We start from the raw sequence: 20,802 nt of genomic DNA on the forward strand, positions 1-20,802 counted from the left end.
AAAGATTTATGGGCTTAATTGCTTGAATTAATTTAACCAATGTTCAATACAGAGTCATGGAAATAAAAAAATCATCTTCCTCTAATATCTTAATATGCATACAAATTGATTTCACTAAAATTTCTAAGTAATAATTCAACATTTACCTCAAGAAGAAATTCTCCTTTAGGATGCTTACAACCAGGTGACAGCTCTTTTATGCCATTCTTCACATGTAGATAGAGGTCAATCATCTGTAGTGAAGAGTCTTTACTGTCCGTGAAAATTCTCACAAGTTCTAAAACCTGGATCTTCATTTATATGGATGCTCAAAGATGTAGTGGAATACGTTCTCCACTACAGATTGGAAATTAGAACAAATGTGTAGTGTCAACACATGAATCTCTCCTCTCCTTCAAGACATTTGGATTATTCACAGTTTGAAATAAGTGTGTAAAAATCAAAGGCTTCAATGTAATATTAATATACCCCACTTCACTTCAAAATATCAAGCAATATATATGTAACAAAAATATTAAAACAGCATAATATACTATAATATAGCATAATATACATCATAGTATGTACTATCATAATTACTTTGTTGTATTTGTTATTATAATAAAAAATATGGTTTGAGATTTCTTCTGAAACTATAATGAATAAATAACCTGTTGGGCAAGAAGCTTTATATAATATAGTTGAATTAGGGATTTTAAGAAAGCATAAAATCCCAAATAAGAATGTTTAATAAGCTTAAGGTGACAAAATGAATGATTAAAAAACCAACCCTAAATTAATACTTTTTGTAATATCCATGGCAATAGTCCAAAGATATACAATGCAAATGTCTTTATGAAATTGGTTAGATGAGTTTATATAATACAGATAGTTCCAAGTTTCACCTCTGGCAAGTGGAATGGGAAATATTTCCATTAGAAAACCTGCCAGTTAGTGTCAGTGTCAAACCGGTTCCTATGCTCCTAAATTAGACTCAGACTGAAACAGCAGTATCAACTGCGTAGGGGTCAAAGCAGGTAAGACTGTGGCCTTGTTCATGATACAAACCCATCTTTTGTCCACATGTACCACAATATGGGTGCGAGGCAGTGGTGGGATTCAAAAATTTTTACTGCCAGTTCTGTCGTGTGGCTTGGTCGGCTTGGCAGAGGAAGGATACTGTAAAATCTCTAGTCAGAGGTGGTATTTGCCGGTTCTCCAAACTACTCAAAATTTCTGCTACCGGTTCTCCAGAACTGGTCAGAACCTGCTGAATACCACCTCTGGTGCCAGGAGCCTGAAGACCATGTAGAAATTCCGTGCATACATTTAGTTTCCTGATAAAAATAAAATGTAACATAAAGAAGTCACTAGAGTCATTTTATTTTTATATTATTCGTGTTTTCATTTTTGTTTGACAAATTATAAATAAATAAATAGAAACATAAAAATTTAAGAAGCAAAATTATTATTGTGGTTAAAATAACAGGATGCTTGGACATATCCTCTTGCAAAGAAATAGGAAATTTAAGGACCTGTTTCAGGAAATAAATGGAAAGCCTTTCAGCCGTTCCCTCCATCCTGGACTTGATGCAAATTAATCAGATGAAAGAAGTGAAGGATTTGCATGCCACTTGCTGCTGCTTTTGTATAATTTGCCTGCAGTATAACTAACATTTCCAAGGCTGAATTACTGAGACTTTTCATATTAGTGCTGCTTTCTTCAGTATCTGAAGAGATTAAAACATCCCAGCATCCACTTTATGCCTGGATTGAAAAGGGAAGATAAGGAATGACATGTTAATGAGTAGACTTGATTTAACTGATTTAGTATCTCCTTATCTAATAGGACAGAGTTCATTTATACCTTTGGAACAGATAAGAAGGAATGTGCATCGTTACATTACAGGAGGTTTTTCATTTCTTATCTACAGAGGAGGTTTTTTTTCTTTATGGTATCTGCTTTTCAAATAACTTTTTTAAGCCTAGAGTTATTCAGGAACTCTTTCAGCTGATGCTGGGATGCAACATTGATGTTTGCAGAGCTCATCTTGATTACCTGCTTTCATTAGTGCTGTTGGCCAACATGACAAACAATGGTATCACATAATTAATTAGCATAAAAACATACTTGGATATATTTTATTAGTAATCTTTCTGCTGTTGCTGAATATCAGAAAGAAACGTACATATATGTCTTTAATTCAAGTATTATGTCACCCAACAATGTAACTTGGAGCAGTGTACTACAAAGCAAACAATAAAAAGTAAACTTATTCATACAACATTAAACAACCCAACATATAAAATATGAATAACTAGATTTGATAATTAAACAATCAAAAGAAAATTCCACTAAACTAGACTCAAGTGCCTAAAAAAAAAAGGCAGGTCAGGGTACCATGTCAATGATAGCAAAAGCCACCAAGGGACAAAAAGTGTCAGGATGGAAGCACCACACACATCCAGGGCTTGCCACAAGTAATTAACCAGTGTGACCAAAGTCATCTCTGTACTATATTCCAGACTGAACATGGGCTGGTTCAGATAGTGGTCCAGATAGTCAGCTTCCTCCAGGGTCCTCTGAAGCTGAAAGACGGAAATTTTCCAGATTGCATAAGTTCATAATATACAGATAATATTCAAAAAGTGGCTGGGGCAGACACTTCCCTAATTTATTGATCTTTAAGAGGAGGAGGACAAAGAGAAGGAGAGACAGCAAAATCAAACTTGCAAGATTCTGTTATTATAGTCAATCTCAACTTAAAAAAAAAAGATTATAGACTTCCTATAGAATTGATTTTCATTATTTGGCTCACCTAGTGGAGACAATAAAACACTTCAGATGTTCCACTAGTTCCTCCTGATCTAGAATTCACTAGGGTCATTTTGAACAGAGTCCCTACTCCCTGTTCCCTCCCTTCAACCATCAAAGTTCCCATTCACAAGCCAAAACCAAATCCTCCACATTCAAATGGCAAATAAGTGCAAGGGTGCTTCTGACCACACACTCTTCTAAACCAGCTCCTCCCCACTCACCTTCAAAACCCTATCATGCCCTCTCCCTCTCTCTCTGTAGTCATCATACATAGGGCAACAAACATGCAACTTCACTAACCTAAGACAAGCCATCAATGCCCCTTCTATCTCCTACTCGGGGGGAAGGGGTAAATTAAATGGGTCAAGTTCCATCCCTTCCTTCACCATTGTGCCCCACAATTGATCTTCAATCCAATCCCAATCTTCCTCCCAACCATCCATACTAGATTTAGCTACTTTTCTAGGAGGCAGAGTGGCATAACTTCCAAAAGGCTGCAAAGTCTCTGCAATCAAGCCATCTTAGTTACATTAGTTGCATCAGATTCCTTTAGGCTATGGTCACATTCCCCTTCCAGAGACAGAATCACTAATGGGACAAGATAGTCCTTATTCTCTAGGCATGGTGTCACAGAAGCAGGACATTGCATGGACTTTTCCAAAAAAGCCAGCAAGCTCCCAGCCCTGCTATAGATCAATGCCCCCCCACAACAATCCTCACACCTTCCTCAGACATCCAAGCCAGACAAGACCATCCCACTTGATCACTTACTAAATACCAAGTGTCCTTTTATATTCTTCATAGTTTGTCATTCAGGTATCATTCAGGCACCTAAGTCATAGATTATTTATCTTCATTATTCCTTCTTGGTGGCATATGCCACCATTATAATTTATAAATTAGAATTTATAAATCAACCTAAGCATTTTTTTCTTTTTTTCCAATTGGCAGCTAAGGAAAAATTTGGAAAAAATAAATGATAACATCTACATTTAATGCAACATAATCATTCCATTAAATGTATGGTTACATTTAAGAACTCTTTCTAATTCACTATATCATGTATTTGTCCGTAAAATCTAATAAACAACATTTCTCAGAATCTAGCAATATACTGTTTATCCCTGCTTTTCCATACAAGGTCACAACATGGTCTTCTTTCTTCCTTCCTTCCATGAACTGCATGGTTTATTTACTCATGATGTGCAGGAGACTGATTAGATGAAGCAGTTTCTAATGAGATTCACTGTAATTACAGCTTCTTTCTATTCTCCTGCCTCTGATCGGAGGAGTGGAGAAATTCACCATGACGACATGGTAATAGTGCAGAAAGCTAATTAACTGATCACAGGGAGCTTGCACTAACTTTTTGCCAGCAGTGATGAGTCGCTTTGGATCTTACACAAGAACTAAGCAGATTTCTCTGAAGTCTGGTCTATGGCATGTTAAAATGCCTATTCTCACATGAGGCCATTGATTGGATTCCAGTTCTCCTAAATTGTCTGTTATTATGGCCTGATTGCACAGTGATGTGACAATGTATAACCTACTTCCTTTCCCTTTTTTAATTTTTACAATTGCCCATTTTCTTCCATCCATGTTATCATTTATTTATTATTCCGTCCCTATTCCTTTACTCTTTAAAACCCATCATTTGAAACAAATTTATGAATTTTTTTTCAGACCAAGAACTCCCTTTTGCTCTTTTGGGCAGAGAAACAGGGTGATTTTTTTTTAAAAAAAATGCACCCTAAAGGATTTTTTTTTCTTCGCAAATACAATAAATCAATTTCAATTCTCATCATATAACCACAAGATATTGTACTTAATATTTAACTGTTTTGAAAAGTATAGTACAAAATCCACTATGCTTATGGTAAAGTATTTAACAAATGTAGTGCCACACAAAACACTGGGGATAAAACAAAATCTTACTATATTCCTAAGGTTTGCATGAGTATTACACTTATTAGATACCTTACCTTTGTATGCTCCAAGGATACACCAGAAGACTATGAATTTTGTGAGGATATTGAAGATCAGGATGCAGATTTCTGTAGTACCTGGCCTGAAACCTGAACAGAAAAAACATAAAACATTTTAACTTATTGTAATTATTGATAGTTATAACAGTTTTTTTAAAGGCAAGGATCTCCAGTGTTCCATTCTTTGACTATGCATCTTCATATAGGAATGTATCTGTAAGCAAAACTAGGTGTACCATATAATTATTGTTTTGCCACCATTATTATGTCCAGAAGTAGGAGTCAAAAAAGGGAGATGAAGGCTCAAATTGGAGTAACTTCATTTTTTTCTCCCATTTTGTTATCCTTTCTTGCATTCCCCCTCCCCCTCCCTCTACCTCCTGCTGAGCACATACATAGTGGAAAAAGCACAAGACTTCCTAATATTTTTTTTTCTCCTCTAGGGATTAAGCAGTTCTGACAATGATTTTGACTAGGAAGGTAAATAATTGATGTAAGAGACATGTAATCCATTCTCCCTCCTTCCTTCCTTATATTTGCACATATACATACAACATAATCCAAACTTTGTCTTTCCTATATGAATATGCACACATTCTTATATGATTGATGAGATCTTCTAAATGGAACAGGCTTCTGTTGAGGTGGCAGATCTCCCCCTGTTATTGTGTAGAGGGGCATTTCTCTTGTCTAGAAGGAAAAATAGAAAGCAAGTCCACGATGTCAGCTCCAACACCCAAAAATGACACATGGATCTAATTTTGAGTAGTTTTCTTTATAGTTTTTCATCGATAGATGGAATCTTGTCAAAGTAAAACAATTATCTGTATAACTATAGATATACTCTGGGAACTGTTGGGGAAGAGCCATTTTAACTGTCTTCTTATAGACCAAATTTTCTAAGTTCCATTGCCTTCTGGAAATTAGGAGACAGTGAGTTCAAATCCTGTTTTACGCATGAAAGCCAACTGGTAACTTTGGACCAGTCACTGTCTCAACCCCAGTCATCTATGAATACACTTATATTTATATGGGAAGTAGAGATGGAAGTGCAAAATGATGCTTTCAGAAATATAGTGTTCTGTTTTTCCTCAAGACCACACAGATGCAATAAATCACTACCAGAACAGTACAAGGGCATAGAGTCAAAATGAAGCTTTACAGTATTATTTTGGAATGTTCCATTCCAAATTTGAAATTTTGTACATCTTTAATTGTTAGCCATGCAAAGTCATTTATGGCTAGATGGCATACACATTTGTAATATAAATACATGAAATTAATACATATTATGGAATTTATTCAGTCCAGTTTTTTTTTTTTTTCAGAAAACAACATTTTGGCAGTATACTTACACTTCAGCAGATGTGAATTCTGAGGTTGCAAAGTCAGGGCCATGCCATATGTTTCCAAAAATAAGAACTGCAGCATCAGAATTTTTAATCATGATTTAATTACAGTCCAAACTTTTAAATGAGGTATGCTTATTGTATGCAGAAGTAAAAAATGACTTCAGCTGATAATACATGAATATCATGCTTCTGAGGGTCATGACTATCAAATAGCTACCAGAGTAAGTCTATTAAAAAAGCATATCTTACCCAAAGATTGTCATTCACCTGTTTTAGAATGAATCCCAAAGTATTCCATTGTGTCCAATAAGTGGTGGTATTCTTTGTTCATATATATTCTAACTAAATATTGTTTTGTTTCTTATAGGAGGTCAATTAATGAGATTATGTGTGTATCTGCACCTTCTACTCATGGTCTTGGACCAGTGCATGTTTCTGTCAGTGTGGACCGGGCCCAACTAGAGAGCACATTACAATTTGAATACATCGATGACCCAAAAGTTCATCGGATTGAGCCTGAATGGAGCATAGCCAGGTACCTAAGCTACCTATCATATTGCATCAACAAACAAATCACTTGAAGCAGGGGCCCATTAATTTCTCACAAAATAGAAATTCAAATAATTGGTATTATTGATACTGAGCACATCTAAAGATTTTTTCTTCATAAATATCTTCAATGATCTAGAGCAGGCTATCAAACTGGCAGCCTGTGGGCCAGATATGTCATGAATAGGCCACACCCACTCCATCTCCACAAAGGCAAAAAACATTGTGATATGTCAAGATCCAGCCCATGACATGATCGAGTTTGACACCCATGATCTAGAGCCATCCCAAAAGCCATTCTGCAAAAATTATTTACCAGCTAGAATCAGCTGAAAATACTTTGTCTTGTCAAATAAAATGAAATATTTGATAATTATCTTTAAATAAATGAAAGCTCTTCATCCCTGCAAGAACAATACATCCAAGTACAATTTTGATGGGCACAGATTTCACAGGTATAGCAGGAAAAAAATATTTAGTGATTACCATTTTAAAAATTCAACAAAAGCTTTGTTCAAATTTTGAAACCATGTCACTATAGGTGATGACTTTATAATCAACACTGTCTTTATAAATGCTGGTTTAAGACTGTCCTTCAATACAGAAAAGAAAACAGAGTCTTGACTTAGCACAGCCAAGTTCCCAGTGAGAGAGAGAAAGGTATAATGTATAATTCTCTTCATTTGCTTTCCTCTCAGTTGTCAGCACCCAGCTTCACAGTTCCTAGAGGATTTATTCCACCTGTGTAAATATACTGTAGAAGATTTATGAATAAAGGTCTGATCCTTCTAGGAGTATGGCATATCCATTCCCCTGATTTCCTGGGTTCAAAAGGTCTAGACAATTTAAAGAATTATATTTGTAAAATGAGGACATAATCTGCATTTGTTGAGCCAAAAAAAAGTAAAAACTTATTTGAAAATGTTTCATCCTTTTGAATCTATTGCAAAAGAACAAAGTATCTGAAATAAATGAATCTCCTGTCCACAGGCCTCAATGCATTGTTGCAGGATAATGACAGCATCTCTTTTCCTTGAGTTAAAAAAATTAGAGTTACTAATTCATCTGCAATTATAACCATAGCAATCTGTGATAAGATTCTGTGAAAGCAAATAGAGCCACATGATCAATTCCATCTGCTGAAGAAATGCACAATTGCTCATTAAAGGTTTCTTTTTTTAAAAAAACATTGCAGCCAGTGTTAAAACAAAAACAGTGGCGATCAATGCAAAAAGAGAAGAAAAAAGTTCATGCATGAAACTACCTAAGATGCACAGCTATATCCCAGAAGTGTACTCTACAATACAGTTATTGATTGAATATTTTCTAAAACCCTGGGTCAGTTTTTGCACTGCTATTAGTTTTTTCTGATTTGTATACAATATGGCATACAAAAGATGAAATGTGAGTGTGAGCTCTGTATACTCAAGAGATCTGAGAAATAGAAGTGTTTCTTATAGAAATGGATAATAATGAATTCTCAGAAAGTTTAAGACTGGCTTTAGAAATTCTTAGAAGCATTGTGGTGAGCTTCAAAACTTATTGAAGAAAAAAATGGAACTGAACATCTTAAAAAAATAAACTGGAATATTAAACCTTTAAACTTGCAATTTTGAATATCTAGTCAAATTAACATGGTTTAGTAACTTCTCATTCCTATTTAATTAGGTACTCAATAATGCTCTAAATTTTAGATGCACAAAAGGCAGAACAAAAATAATTTAACTGACAACAGCTGCTTTCCATCCTAGTTTTCTCTAGTTTATATCTGGGAAAAGAGTAATCTGGAGATTGGTTAGATAGGGCTGGTAGATTTTAATGCACATTCAATTAATCATAGGAGAAACTCCTTAGTCAGAAGCAATAGTCAAGGCAGATACTGGGCTGAAGTAGCCATTCAGATCTTCCTTAGGAATTAGAGAGGCTAAAATCAAAAGTATGTTGAAAGATCACCCCAGAATTAACATAATAGAAATAAATCACTGTCAAATAGTTTGTGCATACAACCTTGTTAATATCAATATTTTGTTTGTTTCTTCCCCATTCAATTATTTCACTATCATTTCCCAACATATGTGCCATGTTTAAAGGCTAGAAATAAAATGTGACTTTCAATGAGTGTTCTTGTATTGTGTTGAGCTAGAATGTTTGAAGCAAAGAAATGATCTCCATATTTTTTTTTTCATTTGGCTTCATTTTTATCTCCTTAGCATCCATTGTTAACATCTCTAAGAAATGTTACATGGGAAAAATAACTACCTACTAAGGGAACAGATGAAACCAAAAGAACCATTACTGTGTGAGGCAACTGTAGATAGAGTCAAAGCAATGGAATATTAATGCACTCAATTGTGTATTGAACCTGCAGAAAATGTCTTATTGAGATCAACCAACATTTGTACTTACCAGAAATATAGACACTGAGCTCGACCCCAGTTCCTCTTGACATATTAGCCTCATTAACCTAAAGACTTCTGCTTTCCTTCAGTGGCCACACGCCTCTCACTGTTACAGGGTCCAATCTGGATGTTATACAAGAGCCCAGAATCCGAGTGAAGTACAATGGCAAAGAATCTGTCAATGTAAGTATCTGCTTTTACCAAAGGTTGGACGTTTCCTTAACCCAATGGTTGTATGATTCTTGGCTGATATACAAGTTGTAGGCTGGTTGTTTTTCAAAACTATCTTTAATCTCTTAAAAAAGGACTGTTATTCAAATATAACACTGCTCTATTTTGTTAATGAGACCCAAGAATTGCATTTATAATAATCAAAATTCATTCTAATAAGTATTTCATTAATATGGGTTTGATTCTAATTTATTATAGTATTTAACATAACTTTGGCTACAGTGGAAGGAGCCATGATGGAGCAATAGTTAGAATGCAGTATTGCAGGCTAATTCTGCCAACTGCCAACAGTTCGATCCTCACCAGATCAAGGTTGACTCAGCCTTCTATCCTTCCAAGAATGGTAAAATGAGGATCCAGATTGTTGGGGCAATATGCTGACTCTGTAAACTGCTTAGAGATGGCTGTAAAGCACTCTGAAATGGTATATAAGTCTAAGTGCTATTGCTGTTTGTTATATGAGATAGAAATTCTTGCTTTCCTATGAAGTTACTGGTAAATTTTTTACATGCATATGAAAACAGTGGACCTTGCTTCTAATGCCACACCAACTATCCTGCCATTTTTTTACACTCTTCCTCCCTATGGATGCCAGTTACTGTTTATTAGCCCAACCCACCTCACAGGGTTGTTGTTGTGGGGAAAAAACGTGTGAAGGAAGGAGTTTTAGATATGTTCTTCCTATTCAGTTGCTTATAAAAATAATAAAGGCAGGATTTAAAAAAAGTATAATTAAGCTATATTCTGCTTTAATCAGTTCACAATGTTTACTTTGTGAACTGACTAAAGCAGAATATAGTTTATAGAAGGAGATATAAAAAATATTAGGGGAGATATTTCCGGGAGAGTTCATACCTCCTGTGCCTTTTCGTAATCCCTACATCCCAAATCTCCAATGTTCTTAAAAATGCATTAACAGTTATATCTTACATTACATTGGTTAGATTCCGTTTTAGAGTCCTTATTATGGATAACCTTAAGACTTCGTTTTATTTTATTCCATGGAGCCTTATCACACTGTATAGAGAAACTGCATTTAACAGGGAATAATGACAGCATATGGTACTTGTGTCATTGTGAGACCCCACCATATATCATCTGAGGCACACAAAAAGCCAGCAGCAGAAGGCAGAGATGCTCTAAGTAAACAACGTTGAAAAAAAAAAACAATGATAGTGATATTTTATTGACTCTACTCTTCTGAACACCTGCTTCATTTGAACAGAACAATCCTGGAGAACTATCAAAGCCTCAGAGAAGCAAGTGATGGAAGAGACTTTTTAATTGTAAAATTGGCTCTGTCCCAGACCAGCTTGTAGATGTATCTCTCTACATTACCATCCTGTGACATAGCTTCTGTTCTGTGTATTTGTTTCCATCCAGATCTGCAGCACAACAGCAATTTTCACAAATTCAAGTTTTTACATACCTATGCCCTTTCTTGACATTTGCCTCTATATAAAATCATTTTAAAACTCCCATTTTAGACGATTGTTTTAAATGTTTGTATTCTTGAAGGGTTTTTTATTCAAGCTAGGATTAACACTGCAATGTGATTTATGGTGTATTTCCATTGCCAAAACAATGTATCTCTGATCCATGACAAATGCATTTGTGACTAACAAAAAAGCTTCACAGCTGTTCAGATATTTGTCAGCATTAAGATCAAACTTAGCCTTTGTGGGCAAATTTTGAAATCTACATATGCAGCTGTATGCAGAAATGAGAGAAGGGTGAGAAATAATCTCATTGTAAGGGCACAATTACTTTTTGACTGTAATGGCCTAAAATATTTCCTAGTGATGATTGATTCAGTCATTCCATCCAGATTCAGTGTGGTTTCATATTTGTGTGTTTGTGTGTGTGCGTGTGTGTGTGTGTGTGTGTGCGTGTGTATGTATGTATGTTTATTAGTGGTAGAAAAAATAATTTGCCTCTTGGTTTTATATAATTAGCCTGGGGTGGGATTCAAATTTCTTAACAACTGGTTCTGTAGGCGTGGCCTAATTTGTGGGTGTGGCTTGGTGGTCATGTGACTGAAATGTGAGTGGCTTGCTGACTGGGCATGGCTAGGTGGTCATGTGACTAGGGTGGACATGGTCAGGTGGCCATGGGACTGGCAAACCAAATGTAAGTGGTCCTCGCTTAATGACCAGGTCCTTGCTTAATGGCCAGTTGCTTTGCAAGTGTTTTTTGCCAGTTTCCAAGGCCTGGGGAGCCCTGGAGAGGGTACTGCGAGGCCCGGGCAGGTGGCCATGTGACTGGCAAACCAAATGTAAGTGGTCCTTGCTCAATGACCAGGTCCTCACTTAATGGCCAGTTGCTTAGCAAGTGTTCTGATTTACAACTGACCTCCACAGAGATACTTGATCTGTTTTTGGTGTTTTGACAGCCACACACACACTCTTATGACCAGTTACAACATCACACACCGTCTCGTGACTGGGGTTTTCTGTTTTGTGCCAATTTCCAAGGCCTGGGGAGCTCTGGAGAGGGCAGGGCTAGGCCCAGGCAGCTACGAGGAGTTATAGGGAGGGCAAGGCAAGGCCCGGGCAGCTACAAGGAGGACTGGGCGAGGATTGGGGAGCTATGAGGAGCTACGGAGAGGGCTGGGCGAGGAATGGAGATCAGTAATATTCAGTTACTTTTAAGAGTCCCTGACACTATAGCTAGTTAGTGTTTAAAAGATGTTATGGAAGAGGAACAAGTTTCACCAGACAAGACTGAGATGGAACTGAAAGTGGATTTGAAAATGACAGTCTATAAAAAAGATGTCGCACTGTGTATATAAAAGAATGGCTGGTATTTTCATAATTACAATTCATTAATTGAAAAAGAAATACTTGGAAAATGGAAATACTATTAACAAACCAAGGGAGTTTGTTATTTTGTGCCAGTAGTGGCACAAAAATCTTTCCTAGCCAAGACTACTTACCTGGACCAACAGTCCCTAATAAATGCTCTCTCTATAGCAGAGAGAGAGAAGCCAGGGGAAGCCATGTTTGGTCGCCTAACCTTTTTAGAAAGCAGCTTAAAAATATACTTGAAGCTTTTTACAGCCTTATGCAGATATATATAGTACAAAAAAAAAGATAATAGTAAAAAATCATCTAAGAAGTTGGATTAAGAATGGAATTGATAGGCACATTCACAGAGCAATACTGAATTCTTTTTCTGAAATTTATTCCTCAGTTTAAAAAGCTGGAATATATGAATTCAGTATTGGGCTCTGCTAGTGTAGCTATTCAAGAGGATGTAGTGTCAAGGTTAGCAAAAATGGTAAAGCAACATATAGATTTAAATTTTAAAACCAGAAATATTTTTGTTGCTACCCACATAAATAAAGGGAGTACAATACATATTTAATGTTACACATGTTAACAGCGGCTAGAATTAAGTTTGCACAACAGTGGAAAAATGAAGAGATCCCCATAGATGAAAATGAAATTAAAAAATTACAATGTGCAGAAATGGATAGAGATAAGAGGTAGAAATTAGGTGAAGAATGACATTGCTATGTATGAATTAAATACAGAAGGTTGATAATTATAAACATGTTGATGTAATTAACAAAATTAGAAATAAGCCAATACAAAGAAATTTAAATATTTTTTCGGTTACACTGCTGTACTTATTGATATTTAAATATCAATATGTAACAGCAGTGTAACAAAAAAATTTTCATTTATGAAATATTTTATAATACTTTATAATATAAGTATAATAGAATTACAGAGGTAAGGTAAAGTAAGGATATATTGTTATAGAATAGATTGGTGATGATAAAATCAACATTATAAAGTAGATTAAGTAAAAATGGTGATTTGCTCACATAAAATGATATATTAGTAAAGTCTAGTAAGTAATTAATAACAGTAATAAATATATATAGTGGATTTATGATATAAGGATTAATGCAAATTGGAAGGGAAAGACTGTAGAGATTGTGCACAAGTGATTTGTACCAACTGACACACTGTATATAACTGAAGATGTTTTATGTTTTATGTTTGTTTTGTTTGTTTAAAAAAATAAAAAACTTTTATTTGAAAAAAATCCATTTATATATGCATGCAGGTTTTTGTTGTATAGAAACAGATAATGTATAACAACAACGTAACAGAAGTTGCCTGCCTCATTTTTGGTAAGTTGCTTTTTTATTTATGCATTTATTTATTCTTTTAGTATTTGTTTTTGTTTTTATTAATCATAAAAAAAAGATACTAAAGAAATAAATAAATACACAAATAAAAATTATTTTACTATTCATCTTGATGTTTCTTTCTCCTTTGCTTTTTCCTATTAGGAAAAAGTAAATCAGAAACAAGTATCTCTCTCTATATATATAACAGCAATGTAACATTTTGTTTCCATTTATGTTACATTGCTGTTATATATAGATATTTGTTTCTGATTTCCTTTTTCCTTTTTTTTAATAAACTTTTTTAATTGTACAATTAAAACAGACAAACAACATGTACATAAATGTAAAAGAGAAAAAAGAAACAAAAAAAGAAAAGTGAAAAGAAAATTCATAAAACAAAAACCGTTTCGTACTCGACGGTTTGTGGGACCTTATTTTCAACCTTATTTTCTACCCTCTATACAATTAATCCTTGTACGAATATATATATATATATATATATATATATATATATATATATATATATATATATATCCACATACAAATACCTGCGAGAACCTCAGAAAACAAATATATATATATATATATATAATAAATATATATATATATTTCTTAAGTTTTCGCGGGTATTTATATGTATGGTATTCAGCTTTGTTCGGGTATTTTCCCGCGTCATTATAGTTGTGCTTTTAAAGTTGTAGCAACGTTTCGGCAGAATCTCATCTGCCATCATCAGGCTTCTGTATTGTGTTCGTCTGTGAGTCAGACCTTCACAGCCATTTCTGTTTTAAATTTGGTGCTAGCCATCTGCTGTGCCAGAATGGTTTTTTCTTCATCCTGATTGGTTGGGAGTCTTGGTCTGTGTTTATCGGTCTTGGAGTTTGCTGTGTTCTGCTTGCTTGATTGGTGTTTCTAATATCTTCTGTCTGTTTTGTGGCTTTTTTTTGTCTTGATTGGCTGGCAACATTGTGTTTCCTGTATTGGAGGCTTTTAGTGCGGCTTGGCTCCGAGTAAATGGACCACTATCATTTATTAGGAAGCTAGGTTTCATCTGGGTGCCTGGTTGGGGTGTGTTTGAGCTGGAGGTATCAGGGGGAGTCTGTTTGTGCCCAGGTGTTTGCCTGGCTTGTGGTGTGGAGATTTTTTTGTTTGAGAGTGCAGGCTTCCAGATAATTGACAGTCTGGTGGAATCATCTCTTCTATTCATGCTTTCAGGTCTTTTTTCAATCTCTATGGCTAATTCTGTAGCTGGGGTTTTCTATAGTGGGTAGGGTTTTGGTGCCATTGAAGTCAATGCTATGACCTGTCACTTTCATATGTTGGACTAGTGAGGAAGTGTGTTCCAGCTTTTTTACTGCATTTTTGTGTTCATCCAGGAGGGTACTTATTCTTCTATTGGTCTGTCCAATGTATGTGGCCAGGCATGATGCACAGGGGACTTCATGTAGTACCTCTTATGTAGGACAAGACAGCTGTTCCCTAGGTCTGTTCATCTTCTAGGTCTCCATTATGTCTCAGTGTGTTTTTGTGGATCAGGCCTGTGATTTTGCTTTTGTGGAAGCCGTTGGCTGTCAGTACTTTAGTCAGGGTGCATAGTTCTGTCTTTATGTGTGTCTTGTCTGCCAGGCATTTGGTTCTGGCAATTAGTGTTTTGGCCACGGAGTTTATCTGTGCTGGGTGGTGGTGGGATTGGGCATTGAGGTAGTGGTTGATTGCTCTCTCTCTCTCTCTCTCTCTCTCTCTCTCTCTCTCTCTCTCTCTCTCTGTGTGTGTGTGTGTATGTGTGTGTTCCCCCTAGAGCAAGTTATAGAATTAAATATGTCAATAGAAATATTTCACATTGAGAAAAATAATTTTTGATCAATTGTTGTGAGCTGCAAATAATTAATCTGTATTTTCAAGAATACTACAGTGCCCCAGTGATTAGAATGCAGTACTGCAGGCTAGTTCTGCTGACTGCAATTTGGCAGTTCAATTCTCAACAGTCTCAAGGTTGACTGAGCCTTCCATCCTTCCAAGGTGGGTAAAATGAGGACCCAGATTGTTGGGGGCAATATGCTGAATCTATAAACCACTTCGAGAGGGCTGTAAAGCACTGTGAAGTGGTATATAAGCCTAAGTGCTATTACTGTTGCAATACTACTGTATAAGAGCCACACATTAGAAATGTAAATTGTGAAGCCATGTTTTAAAGCCATGTAATTTTATTCATAAACACAACTTTTAATCTAGTTGGTAGTTTTCATATTTTTAAAGCCTTATTGTTTATTTGATATTTGGCCTTTATATTTGTTCAGTGTTGGTTTCAAGTGAAGAGATATAATTTAATATATTACTTGACAGAAGAAGCACTGTCATTCAATTTTAAGTTTTAAGATTCTCACACTTCCCATCCAAAGATTTGGCTGTAATTCAAGCATAGCAAAGAATGTACCTGCATATATACCTCTTGCTTCTTAAAATTGTGTTGGAGGTTTTATATTTCTGAATTATATCATTTTGAAAAACATCTGGAACAACATAAAGAAATCAAACTTTCTGTGTCTTTTAGAAACTTTAGAGCTGTTCTGCAAGGAAACAACTTCATTTTACTACATGGAAATACAATTTTATCTAAGGACTTATCACTGGCAGTATTTGGAATACTGATCTGATAAAATAGATTCTTTGATAGGATTGGATATTAGTAAGAACATGGGAAAATAAGATGTCAGATTGATGAAAAGCATGTAGAGACACACTGCTGGAATATTTGGCTAGACAATCCATTGACCTTTATAATGATTATGGGGTGTGTGTGTCTGTGTCTGTGCGTTGTGAGTGGACTCAACATAAATCTGAAAAACAATGAAGCTTCTGATTGTTATCTTTGAACATTAATTGTTGAAGCATTTTCCTACTTCTGTCAATATGGTACCAGAAACAGTGAAATTAGTGACTACATAGAGTTATTTGCACTCTGATCTCATTAATTTCAAAGAAATTTAGAAGTTGCAGAATCCAATATGGGTCGATCACTGGAGCCAGAGGTTTTGTCTTCCAACCTTTCAGACTTGTGCTGGAGTCCCTCTTCAGGAAACTTCTCTGTAGCAGAGTGTGTGCTGTTTTATGTAAGGTATTTACAGTGCCTTTTGTAAGTGGCTTTTTAGATGTTGATTGGGGTATGTTGATGGCTGTCTTTTAAGTCATTAGCTGTCATTCGCTTGTGCTGCCTAACCCTCGCATTCTAAGTACTTGATAGGCTGGTGGTAATTCAGCACCTATTGACTGATGAGGGATGTATTTCCCAGGCTTCAATCACTTTCCTGGCTGTTTTTTGCAAGCTCAGCCAACAATTTTGTTAGCTGAAAAATTGAATATTAAGAAATGTTGGGGGGGGGGAATTACTTTTAACTGAATATTATTATTACTTTGTGCATGTGTATGTTTATAATTAAATTGGTCTTAGTCTTAGATCTTATTCTTAATTCATATGATAAATCTATATAAGCAGATTTCAAAATTTCAAAACCCTTGATCCCTGGGTATATCATACTAGTAAATATGATATCTTGTGAAGGTTTTCTGAAATGAATTTTACTGACCTGTAAACACAAATGTGAAACATTGATTTTTTTCTGTGTAGTGCTTCATTTTATTTTTAATGGCCCTGTGGTACTGTTGAAGTATAAGAACTCAGTTGTGGCAGGTTCATTGCACATTTCACAAGTTGCCACTTCTTCTAATATACATTATTGATCCAAAATGGTTGTATATGTATCTGAACATAAGAGGAAGATGTAGGCAGCAGAACAGATCTGATGTATTCTGATCAGTCATACAATTCACAAATGACCACAAATAAGTTACTATCAGATTGTGGCCTATCTAATTAAAGGATCATATGCTATTTCAATAACATTTGTCTTCCAACCCCAGAACCTGATATTATTTCCAGCTGTCATTCTGACAAAACCTATAATCCATTTGAATAAAAAGAACTGTTTGCCTTTCTATTTCTGATTCCATATAACACTTTCTTGTGTACTAAAGCTCTATCCAATTTTCCATCATCATGCATGTCTATTGGTTATTTTCTATATAGAAAGGATATTTTTAAAATATGGTAGTGAACAAAAGGAAATAAAAAGCTTATATTTCACTTCTAGAGTCAGTCTCACATCAGTCTTCCTGACTGATGACAGAACAAGTTTATCACATGGTTTTGAAAAAGATTTGACACTTCAGTTTTGCCAAACTAATTAGGGTGGAATCATGATGTGAAAATAATTGAAAAATATTTTATTCAAGGTATAACCTTGCCTTAATTGTGTTCTTCCAGGTTTGTAAAGTTGTGAATACTACCACCCTCACTTGCCTGGCTCCTTCACTTACATCACAATACCGACCAGGTCTGGATGCTGTTGAAAGACCTGATGAAATTGGATTCATCTTTAACAATGTTCAGTCTTTACTGATTTATAATGACACCAAATTTATTTATTATCCAAATCCTACCTTTGAACTTTTGAGTACTACTGGCATCTTGGACCAAAAGCCAGGATCACCCATTATCCTGAAGGTAAGGTGACAACACAATCCAGGAGACTTATTTAGATACACAATTTCAGATTTAGTCTGGAAAATGTGTTGTCCTACATGTAATATCTTGCTCCCATTTCTTACATTTACCTGTAAATGTTCTGTATTGTTTATAGTTATATAAGAAGTTATATCTGGATATTTAAAATAATAAACTCTGCAAATATTACAAATCTGCGAATGTTGTCTTGGAAAATTGTTGTGGGATTTTGATTTCACACAGAAATATTTGGAAAAGGGCTTGATTTGAATTTCTTTAGGAAAACGTTGAAAAATAAACTTGAAATGCTCTATTTGCTGTCACTCCTTTATTTCCTTCATAGGCATTTGCAGAAACTCACAATGACAAAAAAAACCAACCAATTGATATAGTATGCAAACCTCTTATGTATTTGCAGGCCAATGTTTAACATAAGTATATAACTCAAGGTATTTGATATATACATGGCAGGTTGTACCCTTCCCCCTGTTGTCTACATTTCCCCTTCCAACAATACAAAATACATCACAAAACATTTTGTTTGACATGTGCATTTCTATCACATAGGAGTTTACAATTGTGGGAATCTATGAGTTGATCTATCTCCACTATATATACATATACTTATACATATACATATCCATATACATACATACATACATACATACATACATACATACATACATATATATATATATATATATGTTTTCTGAGGTTTTCGCGGGTATTTGTATGTGGATCTTTGGTTGTTCGGGTTTTCTCCCGCGTAAGATAGATACTAGATACTTGAATCTTACGGGAGAAAACCCAACAACCAAAGATCCATAGATAGATAGATAGATAGATAGATAGATAGATAGATAGATCGATCGATCTTTGGTTATTCGGGTTTTCTCCTGCATAAGATTGGCAGTATCTAGGCAACGCGTTTCGATGAAGTCTCATTCATCATCTTCAGCTTCTGTCTTCGGCTCTGTGCTTCTCAGAGTGATGTGAAAGAGATCAGAGAGATCACTCTGAGAAGCACAGAGCCGAAGACAGAAGCCTGAAGATGATGAAAGAGAGTTCATCGAAACGCTGACTAGATACTGCCAATCTTACGCAGGAGAAAACCCGAATAACCAAAGATCCACATACAAATACCCATGAGAACCTCAGAAAAATATATATATATATATATATATATATATATATATATATATATATATATATGGATCTTTGGTTGTTCGGGTTTTCTCCGCGTAAGATTGAAGTATCTAGGCAACGTTTCGATGAAGTCTCATTCATCATCTTCAGGCTTCTGTCTCCGGCTCTGTGCTTTTCAGAGTAATGTGAGATTGCAGCTGCTTCCTCCTTTTAACTGCCAGTGGGGTGGGACTTGATTGGGTGGGGGCTTGGCTGTGTTCTGATTGGGTGGGGGTGTGTTCTCATTGGTAGGGGGTTTGGTTGTGTTCTGATTGGTTGGGGGTTTGCCGTGTTCTGATTGGTTGGAGGCGTGTTCTGTTCAGGTGGGGGCTTGGCTGTGCTCCGGTTAGTCTTAGTTGCTGGGGGATTTGAGCTGGTGAGTTGTGATCTTGCTGTTTGGCTTCTAGTTCGTGGTCCTGTTGCATCTTCATAGTGGGTGTCGGTTTGCTTCATGTATGGCTCGGAGGGGTTTGAAGTGGGTAGTGATGCAGCTGTAGTGCAGCTTCTGGTCCATGGTCGTGTCTCATCTTCTGAGTGGGTGAGAGTCTGTTTTCTACATGGAAGTGTGGTGGTGGCATCTTGTGTGGCTCTCATGGGTGTGGGTCTGGTGTCCTTCTTCATGTTAGGTACTCGTCTGTTCATGAGGGCGGGTTTCCAATTCCGTAGCCAAGACACTCATCTCCAGAACAAAATGCTTAGCCGATGAACAACACCAAAAAACTGAACTACACACTCTCACCAACGTACTTACAGCCAATGGATTCCAAAGAAAGAAGATTACCCACCTAATCCAAAAAGAAACCCCAACCAAAATCCAAGACAGAGAACAAGAAAACGGCAAAGCCCTCCTCCCATATATAAAAGGCACTACAGACAAAATCAGCAAGATCCTCCAAAAACACAACATCAAAACAGCATTCTGCACAAACAGAAAAATATCCACCATCCTAAGAAACCCCAAAGACAAAATCGAATTAGAAAACCAAGGAGTATACGAAATCCCCTGCACTGCCTGCCCTACCACATACATTGGACAAACTAACAGAAGAATAAATGCACGCATTGAAGAACATAAGAACTCAATCAAAAAGAAGAAACGACCTCTTCCCTGGTCCAACACCTCAAAGCCACAGGACATGAAATTGATTTTAAAAATACCAGAACTATCGCCAAAACCAGAACACTTCAACAGCAGAATAATCAGAGAAGCCATAGAGATAGAAAAACGCCACACAGCATGAACAAACGAGATGACACCTCCCGCCTTCCAGCCATTTGGAAACCCGCCCTCATGAACAGACGAGTACCTAACATGAAGAAGGACACCAGACCCACACCCATGAGAGCCACACAAGATGCCACCACCACACTTCCATGTAGAAAACAGACTCTCACCCACTCAGAAGATGAGACACGACCATGGACCAGAAGCTGCACTACAGCTGCATCACTACCCACTTCAAACCCCTCCGAGCCATACATGAAGCAAACCGACACCCACTATGAAGATGCAACAGGACCACGAACTAGAAGCCAAACAGCAAGATCACAACTCACCAGCTCAAATCCCCCAGCAACTAAGACTAACCGGAGCACAGC

The 20,802-nt window shown here is 36.1% G+C and overlaps 1 protein-coding gene across 1 annotated transcript in view; it reads left to right on the forward strand.

Moving 5' to 3' along the window:
- The window catches only part of PLXNA2 (plexin A2), a 468,647-nt gene that overhangs the window by 384,509 nt on the left and 63,336 nt on the right, over positions 1-20,802 (forward strand). Inside the window, exons 16-18 of the mRNA XM_087929350.1 lie at positions 6,502-6,669; positions 9,172-9,265; positions 17,779-18,018. Of these exons, the coding sequence (XP_087785476.1) occupies positions 6,502-6,669; positions 9,172-9,265; positions 17,779-18,018 (502 nt within the window). The remainder of the gene's footprint in view (positions 1-6,501; positions 6,670-9,171; positions 9,266-17,778; positions 18,019-20,802) is intronic.

The sequence above is a fragment of the Pseudonaja textilis genome, chromosome 3 (genome assembly GCF_049901715.1).
Source record: "Pseudonaja textilis isolate UNSWEBS1 chromosome 3, rPseTex1.2, whole genome shotgun sequence".
In the NCBI taxonomy this organism is placed as follows: domain Eukaryota; kingdom Metazoa; phylum Chordata; class Lepidosauria; order Squamata; family Elapidae; genus Pseudonaja; species Pseudonaja textilis.